The 12,065-nt window shown below is 44.0% G+C and overlaps 1 protein-coding gene across 2 annotated transcripts in view; it reads left to right on the top strand.

Annotated features, from left to right (window-relative positions):
* Positions 1-11,444, top strand: part of ct (homeobox protein, cut) — a 70,381-nt gene extending 58,937 nt beyond the window's left edge. For both annotated transcript variants that reach the window (XM_017145954.3, XM_070218340.1), the window contains exons 6-7: positions 6,425-6,881; positions 7,368-11,444. In XM_017145954.3, coding sequence (XP_017001443.2) covers positions 6,425-6,881; positions 7,368-10,560 — 3,650 coding nt within the window. In that variant the 3' untranslated portion in view covers positions 10,561-11,444. The remainder of the gene's footprint in view (positions 1-6,424; positions 6,882-7,367) is intronic.
* The last annotated feature ends 621 nt before the right edge of the window (positions 11,445-12,065 follow it).

A 12,065-nucleotide genomic window follows, 5' to 3' on the forward strand; every position in this document is an offset into this window, starting at 1 on the left:
CGAGGGTTAAAGTGCAACAGAGGTTAAGCTCTATATATTTTTTAGAGTTACCTTTTGCTCTTAAGTTTAGATAAATATTTCGAAATATTATAATTATCTTGATCTTCGATCCTCATTTTTTTTCAATGCCCTTTAGGATTTAAAAAATCTAAAATATTTTTAAACGTTTTAATTATCTTGATCTTCGATCCTAATTTTTTCCAAGTGAACTCTTGCCCCCCCATGACCTCCCCCGCATCCCCCTTTTAGACGTGCGCCCCTGTCAACTCGTTTGGTTAACAATACTTTGAAGTCATTGTGGCAAAAGTTAACCCAGGATGCGCGTCAATGAATTTTGAATTGTAATTGTTTAAAGCGCGTTATGAGCGAAACGGTTAAAATGGGGCGGTGGGTGGCTTATAAGGGGTGTAGAAAAGGGGGTAGAAAGGGGGGTTTCGACGCGACGACGACTGCCGTGACAATTGGTCTGTGAAAGGCTTGAAACAAAATACAACAGAAAAAGAAAAAAATTAAAAAAAAAATAAAATACAACACAAAAAAAATAAGCATACATATATAGCGAACAACGTGAAGTTGAATTAAATGTAAACAACAACCAGCGATGACGACAACAACAACAACAATAATAACAGCAACAAGAACAACAACTGTGAGCAACAACAACAACAACAAATAGCAACTGCAACAGACTTCAACGAGGCATGCAAAACGCTGACGTGCCGAGCGTTTGAAGTCGTCTTTGTGGCTGGCCAAAAAGAGGGTGGCAGTGGGTAGTGGGTGGTGGCTCAGGGGGTGGTGATTCAGGGGGTGCCAGTCGTTGTAGGGACAGAACACCAGCACTAGCTTGACGCAAAAGTTTTTGCGTTTTCGGTTTGTGTTTCCCTATTTCTTTTTGCCTTCCCTCTTTTTATTCTGCTTTTTTTTTATTTACAACATTTAACGACAATTGTTGCATATTAAACTGCAGCCAAAAAGGAGGGTGAACAAGAGTTCAGAGCAGGGCAATATCGATAGAAGTTTAGGTTTTTTATTTATATTTATAAATTTATAATTATAGAATACTTAGGTGATTGCCTACTTTTTGAATACGCTTTTTTTAATTTTTCACCCCATTGGGGGGATTTATACCTTATTGTATGCAAAATATCTTTTCTACCAATTCCCCTTTTTCATTATTGCCCCCTCTCTAATTTTTTTTTGAGTAAAGTTTGCTCAAACCACAAACGCAGAAAAAACTGTTGACAGGACTTTTGCCGAACAAGAACAACAACAACAAGAGGGAAAATAGTAAAGACCAGGGGAGAGTTAAGTGCTCAATTGAAACTCGTTTAGCAGGGAGCCTCAAAGCCAAGGCAAATATAGCGAGAAATTACGCGGCGTATACGTAATGACAAAGGCGAAGAATGGAGTTTTCAGAAGGGGTGGGAAGGGGGTGGAAAAGAGGCAGCCTAACGGAGCCATTATAGCAGCTAATAATACTAGCATATTAACACATAATTTTCAGCAGACAACGCCGTTGTCGTTTATTTGCTTTTAGCCAGGCCAACTCGGGCCAAAAAAATAATAAAAAAATAATAGAAAGAATAAGAGTGCGAGTGCGAGTGCCTAAGAATAGAACCAAAAACACACGGGATTCGACAAAACAAAAGCATTCCAAACGCCCGAAGATGCGGCTGAATAAAAACAAAAAACCAAAAAAGCAAGGCAGACTGCCACACATTTATTTGCGGCCGCTTCACAAATTATTTGTCACAAGCCATAAAGCGGGCTAAAAGTGTGCGTGTTCGTGTGTTCCGTGTGCTCTGTTGATGCCACACGAAGAAAATAAAAGAAAGAAATACTGGGAGATATTGCTATTCTTCTGACTAAGTGACCAACGGGGCGTATCAATTCCTTCGCCTTTGCGCGATTTCATTTCATTTGATTTGACTTGATTTTATTTATACATTAAGCATTAAGCACAGGTACAGTGCTCTAGGGATGAGCTTGTTAAGATAAATTATCGTAATGATCAAAAAAAATCGATATGATAAATGTATTGTAGAAAAGAGCAGGATAACATTGATCGATAAAAGTTTTTTATATCACATATAATCTTAATTATTTTTAATACAAATATTACAAGCTTATCAACATATATCGAAATTTAAAATAATACCTATCGAAATGATATTAATTCATCGATCTTTTAGGGATGTCACCCCTAAAATACTATAACTTGGCCATTCAAATTTCGGTGGCATCGCTTAAGTGTGGCGACTCATTGCGGTAACAAAAACAGACAGATGAGGTGGTTTTTTTCTTTCGCTGCTATTTTTTTTCTGTTTTTGTTTTTCGGGTTGAAAGGGGGAGGCGCAGGTTTGACTGCGTGGGCCGGCCAAACAATACGCATAAATTAGCATAAAGCTCGCTCAACAATTTTCATAAATCTGGCGATCGCCAGCAACAGCAACAAAACTGTGGCGTAGCTAAAATTTATTTTATTTTGAATTTCTTTGATATCTTTTGTGATGAACGAAATGAGGCAATCAGGAATGAAAGAAAGAGCCAGAGCCCCGCGGCCGAAGAGTAATGGCCTCCGATCAGGGAGTGCTAATAATTTGATGAGGACTAACCGAAAAATACTGTAATAAAAAGAATCAAATAAAATAAAATCAAATGAAATGAAAAATAAGCAGACCAAAAAAAAAGAGGGAAAAACAGAGAATTTAATGTTGCACATGTCGTGTTCGTGCTTGATTTTTGTGCTTTTTATTTTGCATATAAGGCAGCTAATTACTTTGTAATGAACTTTGACAACAGCAGCGAAATAAAAGGAAGAAGAAGTGATGGTGGTGGTGGCTTTTGCAAGGTGGAAAAGAGAACAAAGCAGCGAAATCATGACGAAAACAAATTAAAATGCAAGACAAAGTTGTTGCACGTAACCCCCTGAAACCCCTCCCCACACCATAAATGCGAAAAATTCCTCCTGGCTGCTGCTGCTGTCTCTTTCCCTCTTCTCTGCCCCCTTCTCTTTCGCACACCCTTTCTCTCTCATATTTTCTGCTTAATTGCAAGACAAACAATGAGTGCGAAGGTGCAATTGGAATGGGTTAAATGGCAGTGAAACGTTTTATATATTTTTTTTTTTGATAACAGGTGACGACTCTCTGCAGTGCAGAAGGAACCCACATTCGTTCGTATATAGAATAAAACCCCTTTTCCTGTCGAAACTCTTCAATTCGCCATGCTACGTTTGCTTTCTGCTCAGCTAGAAAGAAGAAGCCTCCAATTTCGTTTCCAATTCGAAGGCACTTCTTTGCCAGTGGCGTAGCCAGAATTTAGTTGAGGGGGGTTTCAGAAAAAATGTTGTGTTGAATACTTTTTAAATACCCAATTTCATATATTTGTTTTTTTTTTGGGAGGTGGATTTATCCTAAAAAGCCCCCCTTTGTCTACGCCCCTGCTTCTTCTCTAACCAACCACCCACTTGGCCTTGTCTTCGTTGGTACTTTTATTATTTTTTTTTTTTAATTGACACTTTTGCTAATACACAGGAACAAGAACAGCAACCAAAAGGGGGTCTATACCAAAAAAGGGGGGGCCCAAAGGAGTCACAGGACTCACAGTCACAGCGAAAAGGAAATACAAATGACTGGCATTTTAATTAGAAAATTTTTCTTGCAATTAATGCAAATTGCGTGCGTGTGCCAATTTCAATGTGCCGTTCAATTCCGACCTTCTATATTTCTTTTTACACCATCCAACCCACCCCATATATATAACCCTTTTGAGATCGACGCGACGTATGTTGAAGTATGATTACATATTTCTCCGTGTGCTGGCAAATATTTATTGTATTAGAATATAAAAAACAAACGAATTCAACCCCAAGGCCCCAAGATATAGACACTTCACTCCACTGTCTGTGTGGATCTCCTCCTGCTTCTGGGCTCTGGTGCTTCCTACTCTGATTTGTTATAAAAGGCAAATATTCATCAAGCAAATTGCCAGGGGTATAGGAGAGTGGGGTGGATAGATAGATTGTCATATAAAAATATACGTTATACGTTATAGATATACCTCTATGCTATGTATACATTTTTATTTGGTATGCGCTAGACAAATATGATAGCTCATATCTGCTGCTTCTGCTGCTGCTGCTGTGGTCCGAAATCCCTTTGAATGACAATTTGGTCAACATGTTCCTCTCTAATAAATTACAAAACAAAAAATCCCCAAACAGCATCTGAGAAATGAGTGGTGTGGGTTACAACACACAACGGGGGAAAAAAAATAATGTAAATCGCAGACAAAAAAGTGGCCAACGGTAACGACAAATATATATCCATATCTGAATGTCCCAATCTCTCTCTCTCTTTCCCTCTATATATATATTTATATATCTGGGAAATATATAGTAAAAAGTTGAATGATGGCCATAAAGGATGGCAGCGAAAGTTGGGGGCCAAAAAACTGCGGGCAACTTCGAAATGGGAAAGTCGGGAAGTCCTTTTGCAAAATATTATATTGTATAGGATGGGTTGAGAAAGGAGGAGGAGGCGACAGCTTTGTCTGTACGCCACGTGAGGCTCTTAAATTTCTGTGTGGCCAAATATTAAAATGATGCCAACAAAAATAAATATGGAAATTGGGTAACACACAAAAGTTTTGCGGGGTGAACTTTACTAATTGGAATTTCGATTCTCTAAATCCTCTAAATTCAGGTGAAAAATGAAAGGAAGTGTGTAATTCAAAAAGTATGCAACCAAGTCTTAGAAATGATAGATTCCTAACCCATATTCAGCTCAGCTTTAAAGTGTGCTTCATACTTAAAACCCAATCCAATCCCATCCAAAACCCAAACCCATCCAAACTGGCCACAATCATCCGTTAAGACCGCTTAAGCTGTCTGTGTCTGACCAACGCCATACCAACGATAACCTGGGTCTGGGTCTGGGTCATTCCAGGTGTCATCAATGTCATCTTCGACTTTATAACACAAAAACACTTTGTAATCCCCAAATGAAGCGACGACAAGGAGTCCGAGTTCGAGTCCACTCATAAGAGGAAAAAAAACGTATAGCACACAAAATGATTTTTCCAATTTTTATGCCATGGCAACGAAAGAAAGAAAAAACGGGGGAGTTGGATCTATTGTAGTTGGCCATTTTATCGCCTTTATCCATCTACTCGTTCAGTTGCCCCCACCCCGTACTATTCAGCTATTTTTCAAATCTCTCGCTTCAATGGCTGTCAGTCCAGGAAGTTTTTGGAACGGTGGAAAGAGGAAACGTTGCCCGGTGCCTGGACATTTGTCATTCATGTGTTGATTTCCGTTTCCGCTGGCATACCGATTCTTGCAGTTTTATTTGCGGCCAAGTGTTTGCTCCTTTGGGCATCGATTATGCTTGGCAATTGTAAAGCGATTTTCAGTTATTTCATTTCATCGCCGCCCGTACCCATTCCCATTCGATATTTGTACTTATTTCATTCCGCATTGCGTTCCATTCCGCTGAACGTGTGCGGCTGATTGATGTTTTTGCTGTGGCAGCCACAAAAACATGCCGCAGGACATCACACAGGAAATTCAATGGTCCCTGCTCGGGCGCCATGTCCAAAGTATGGGTCATGTCCCTGTTCGGGCGCCAGTTGACTGCTCTGTAGGTTGGCTTGGGTTTGGTGTCTCGAACCACTTGTGTGATTATTTTGCAATTTACCACTCGATTCTCTGTCACGAGTCAAAAGCAAAAAGCCAAAAAGCAAAACGCTTCTCCATTTCGTTTTCAATTGAGTTTCAGCAAAACAATTTTCAGTTGAAATTTTTTTTTATTTTTGAATTTTTTTCAACCTGCCTTTAACCATTGCGATTTTTTGTTTGCAATTGAATTCATTCATTTATTCATTTCGTTCGTTTATTCAACTCCTGGACGCTCGCTTCGATGAGCATTTTTGCAGGGTTTGAGGAATGGCGCGTGCCAAATTAGCGCAACGCTTTTGCATCGAACAACTATTTGAGGTCTAGAGTTATGAAAAAAAAAAATGCCAAAAAGGAGTATATATATTTTTTCTATACCCATTCATGGTTTCGGATGCATTGGATGGGCGGCTCAGCGAAGAGGCGTGGCACTTTTGGTGGACACTTGGCCACGGCGGCGACCCTTTTTGAACTGCAGCGCCGCTTTATGGCCGCAAATTCGCTTTGGCTTTTTGAACGCTTTATGGCTTAATTGGTTTCGGTCTGGTTTGAGTTTCAGTTTCAGTTTGAGTTCGAGTCCCATTTCCATGTTCATGTCGATTTCCATGTCCTGCCAATCGAGCGAGCAACCCATCATACCCCTTATAAAGTTTTTACAGCATTTAATGGGCTTTTTGCGATCATCTCCCCTTCCCTTCTGCCCCAAAAAAATAATACTAATCTTGGGTTTATGTTTTCCCCTTGCAGATTCTGGCCTGCCGCAGTATGCGGGTCGTGGAGCCGGCGGCGCTGGCGGCGATGATTCCATGTCCGAGGACCGGATTGCCCACATCCTCAGCGAGGCCTCGTCGCTGATGAAGCAGACGAGCGTGGCCCATCGGGAGCATCGGGAGCTCCAGCAGGAGCGTCGCAGTCACGGCGAGGATTCGCACAGCAACGAGGACAGCAAGTCGCCGCCGCAGAGCTGCACCTCGCCCTTCTTCAAGGTCGAGCAGCAGCTGAAGCAGCAGCAGCACCAGCAGCAGCAGCATCTCACTCCCGAACAGGCAGCGGCCGCCCAGCAGAGGGAAAGGGAGAGGGAGCAGCGGGAGAGGGAGCGAGAGCAGCAGCAACGACTGAGGCACGAGGACTTGGCCCAGGACAAGATGGCCCGGCTCTACCAGGAGCTAATTGCACGCACTCCCAGGGAGACGGCCTTTCCAAGGTGCGTATTATTGTATACTGCGTGTGTGAGAGAAAAGGTGGCAGCGCGGCGGTAGAGAAAATTAAAAAACCTAGTCAATCCAAAGATTTCATATTTAATTTAAATATTTTTTGCGGTATTAATACATTTTAAAAAGGAGAATATTTGATTTTAAAATTATAGTAAATTTAAAAATATGAAACATTGATTTTAATATGAAATTCTTATTTCTACCTTGATTTAAATATTTTTTTATTTAATTAAAAATTATAGTAAAAATTGTAGGCCTTGATTTTAATATCAAATTCTATTTTTCTAATGACGTAAAATATTTCAAGTAAATAGGAATATTGTTGTATCAGTATTTTCTAACTCGATTCAAATATTTTCCAAACGTTTTATATATAAATATCACCATATTTTATTTAAATTAAATATGTAATAATAATTTTTATATATATTATAGTTAGTTAAACCCTTTCTAATTAATTTCTTTCTCCCCTCTAGCTTCCTCTTCTCACCCTCGCTGTTCGGAGGAGCCGCCGGCATGCCGGGAGCGGCTGGCAATGCCTTTCCCGCCATGGCCGATGAGAATATGCGTCATGTCTTCGAGCGCGAGATCGCCAAGCTGCAGCAGCACCAGCAGCAGCAGCAGCAACAGCAACAGGCGGCCGCCGCCCAGTTCCCCAACTTCTCGAGCCTGATGGCCCTGCAGCAGCAGGTGCTCAATGGCGCCCAGGATCTCTCGCTGGCCGCCGCGGCCGCCGCCTCCAAGGACATCAAGCTGAATGGCCAGCGATCCTCGTTGGAGCACAGCGCCGGCAGCAGTAGCAGCTGCTCCAAGGATGGCGAACGGGAGGATGGCTACCGGAAGTCCGAGGGAGGCGGTACACCAGCTCCCCCAGCACCGCCAGCGGGAGCAGCTCCACTGCCCAGCGGAGGAGCACCAACTGGAGCACCAGGTGGAGCAACCAGCGGCAACTCGGCGGCGCCCAGTCCGCTGAGTAACTCCATCTTACCCCCAGCTTTAAGCAGCCAAGGAGAGGAGTTTGCGGCCACGGCCAGTCCGCTGCAGCGAATGGCCTCGATAACCAACTCGCTGATCACCCAGCCGCCGGTGACGCCGCATCACAGTACTCCACAAAGACCCACCAAGGCGGTCCTGCCGCCCATCACCCAGCAGCAGTTCGATATGTTCAACAATCTCAACACGGAGGATATCGTGAGAAGGGTCAAGGAGGCGCTCTCGCAGTACTCCATTTCCCAGCGTTTGTTTGGTGAATCTGTGCTGGGATTATCGCAGGGTTCCGTCTCTGATTTGCTGGCGCGGCCCAAACCCTGGCACATGCTCACTCAAAAGGGTAGGGAGCCCTTCATCCGCATGAAGATGTTCCTGGAGGACGAGAATGCGGTGCACAAGCTGGTGGCCAGTCAGTACAAGATTGCCCCCGAGAAACTGATGCGCACGGGCAGTTACAGCGGCAGTCCGCAAATGCCGCAGGGATTGGCCAGCAAAATGCAGGCGGTGGGCTCCCTGCCCATGCAGAAGATGATGAGCGAGCTGAAGTTGCAGGAACCGGGAGCTGCCCAAGCGCAGCATCTCATGCAACAGATGCAGGCGGCGGCCATGTCGGCGGCCATGCAGCAGCAGCAGCAGCAGCAGGTGGCTCAGCAGCATCACCAGCAACAACATCTCGTTGCCCAGCAGCAGCAGCAACATCTGGCTGCTCAGCAGCAACAGCAGCAACATCTCGTCGCCCAGCAGCAGCAGCAACAGCAGCAACATGCCGCGGCCGCTGCACTGCATCACCAGAGCATGCTGCTCACCTCGCCCGGCCTGCCGCCCCAGCATGCCATCAGCCTGCCTCCGTCGGCTGGCAATCCGAGTTCCAATCCCAATCCGAGCAGCAATCCCGGCGAGAAGAAGCCCATGCTGATGCCCGTGCATGGCACGAATGCCATGAGGAGTCTGCACCAGCACATGTCGCCCACGGTCTACGAGATGGCTGCCTTGACCCAGGATCTGGATACGCATGATATTACCACCAAGATCAAGGAGGCCCTGTTGGCCAATAACATTGGCCAGAAGATATTCGGTGAGGCTGTGCTGGGACTCTCGCAGGGATCCGTCTCCGAGCTGCTAAGCAAACCGAAGCCGTGGCATATGTTGTCCATCAAGGGAAGGGAACCCTTCATTCGGATGCAGCTGTGGCTGAGCGATGCCAACAATGTGGAGCGATTGCAGCTGCTGAAAAATGAGCGGCGGGAGGCGAGCAAGCGAAGGAGGAGCACGGGACCGAATCAGCAGGACAACAGCAGCGATACCTCGAGCAATGATACCAATGATTTCTATACCAGCAGTCCGGGACCGGGTTCAGTGGGTTCCGGTGTGGGTGGAGCACCGCCGAGCAAAAAGCAGCGTGTGCTCTTCTCCGAGGAGCAAAAGGAGGCTCTCCGATTGGCCTTTGCCCTGGATCCCTATCCCAATGTGGGCACCATTGAATTTCTGGCCAATGAATTGGGTTTGGCCACTCGAACCATCACCAATTGGTTCCACAATCATCGCATGCGCTTGAAGCAACAGGTTCCCCATGGACCCGCCGGCCAGGATAATCCGATACCGAGTCGCGAGAGCACCAGTGCCACGCCCTTCGATCCCGTCCAGTTCCGCATCCTGCTGCAGCAGCGTCTGCTGGAGCTGCACAAGGAGCGGATGGGCATGAGTGGTGCACCGATTCCGTATCCCCCGTACTTTGCAGCTGCTGCCATTTTGGGACGCAGCTTGGCGGGGATTCCTGGAGCAGCGGCGGCGGCAGGAGCAGCTGCAGCAGCGGCCGCCGTGGGAGCAGCCACCGGTGATGAACTGCAGGCCCTGAATCAGGCCTTCAAGGAGCAGATGAGCGGATTGGATTTATCCATGCCCACGTTGAAGCGCGAGCGCAGCGATGACTATCAGGAACTGGACTTGGAGCTAGAGGGAGGTTCGGGTCACAACCTCAGCGACAATGAGTCCGAAATGGAGGGTGGTCAGGAGGAGGATAAGACAACCAGCGATTACGAGAAGGCTTTGCACAAGTCCGCTTTAGCAGCCGCCGCCGCCTACATGTCGAATGCGGTGCGCAGTTCGCGACGCAAGCCGGCTGCCCCCCAGTGGGTCAATCCCGCCGGTGCAGTGACCAATCCCAGTGCCGTCGTGGCAGCCGTGGCAGCGGCAGCAGCAGCAGCCGCAGCAGCGGACAACGAGCGCATCATCAACGGGGTGTGCGTGATGCAGGGATCGGGATCCTCCTCCTCCGTCGAACCAACGGATAGTGGGGCCACAAACGAGGAGGCGGAGGAGCATGAGCATGCCCAGCTGGAGATTGATCAGCGGTTCATGGAGCCGGAGGTGCACATCAAGCAGGAGGAGGACGACGACGAGGAGGAGCAACCAACGGCGACAGCGGAGAACAGCGGCGAGGAGAACAGCGAGCTGAAGCTGAAAGTGGTCAACGAGGAGAAGCTGCGAATGGTGCGGGTGCGACGACTGAGCAGCAATGGCGGTGGCTCCTCCGAGGAGATGCCCGCCCCGCTGGCGCCTCCACCTTCAGCAGGAGCGGCCACTTCATCATCCAGTGGAGCAGTGGAAAGCACCAGTTGCAGTAGCAGCTCCACACCGGCAGTGACCACAGCAGCAGCCGCCGCCAGTTGGAATTACTAGATAAAAACTATTAAGTAAAAACTAAAAATATATATGAATATAAATTCAGTGCAATTGTAGAGAGAAGGAGAGAAGAAAAAGCGCGTTTACTTGTGATTAAGTTTGAATGTTTAAACGATGAGGATACACACCCATACATATATTATACATATATAAATAGCACTTAGGAACACTTAGGAGAACTCTATATATATATTTTTTTTTGTTTTTTTTTTTTGTATTGTCATTAAACATTAACTACTAAATATAGGATGTTAGTTGTAGAGTTATAAGATTATAGCCTTAGGTTGAGCAGTTGTAATAGTTGTAGCTAAAAGTTTAGAGAAGCTATGCGATGGAGGATAGAAGTTGAGATGAGGGAGCAGCGCAAAAGTATTAATGAGAAAAAATAAACCCATTTAAGACCCCCGACTTGCCGAAGAACTTTAACCAAAACGTCGAGATCCGATTGATAAGGAAAGATTTGATCTTGCTAAGATTTTCGATTTCGATTTTTCAATTTGTTTCTACTTGAAGACTGTAAGCAAAGGCGGTAGGATTGATAACTACACACGTAATTCGTAATTCTATTCTATGCATACATTATATTCTATTTTTTTTTTTTGAGTAACTATTATCTATGATTATTAGCAGTTTAGCTGGCTTAAGTGTAAATAAATCAAGTTAAATAAATAAATGAAAATGTACATAGATTTCTCGCGAGGCATGAGGCATGATCTTGCTGTCGTTCTTCCTAACAGATCCTACCTTCTACACACCACCCTCAGCAACCGACTTGTTTAACTATCTTTTGATCTCAAGCAAAAAACAAAAACAAAACAAAAAACGTAACCGATATTTAAAAGGGAATTGTGGAAGGAGTGGAGTGAAAATCCAAAGTAAAAGATAGTTAAAAGTAAAGCAGAAAATATTCCCCCTTTTTTTGTTGCCCAAACAAAAATAAAATAAATATTTGACGATGAGAAAAGTAAAGGCAAATCGAGAAAAAAAATATATAACAATAAACTTTGTAAATTCTGAATTTACATAAAAATCACACACACACCCACACAACAAACACACATACACATACACAACAACAACACACACAAATTGAGTAATTCATAATTATAGCAAAAATAAACATGCAAAATGCACTAAATTATTTATAATCTAATTATTCTATACATAATTATATATATATAATTATACATAATGCATATAAAGCGAAAAGCGGAAAATTTATCAACTTAGCCTAACGGTAATTTAAATTTGCATTAAACCCTAGCATAAATAACAACAATTTTTTTCTGTGAATCTAAAATATTTAAAGATGAAAATAAAAAACAAAAACACAAACCGCATATCGTACTAAAGAAATTACACAAAAGAAAAGAAAAAAAGTAAACAAAAAAAAACAAAAACCCTAAACTAAGACAGCCAATTTTTTTTTGCTTAGACCTTAAGTTTACAACGTAATCGTAATATTAAATAAATTACAAAATAAACAAACAAAAAGAAAATTA

The sequence above is a fragment of the Drosophila takahashii genome, chromosome X (genome assembly GCF_030179915.1).
Source record: "Drosophila takahashii strain IR98-3 E-12201 chromosome X, DtakHiC1v2, whole genome shotgun sequence".
Lineage (NCBI taxonomy): Eukaryota > Metazoa > Arthropoda > Insecta > Diptera > Drosophilidae > Drosophila > Drosophila takahashii.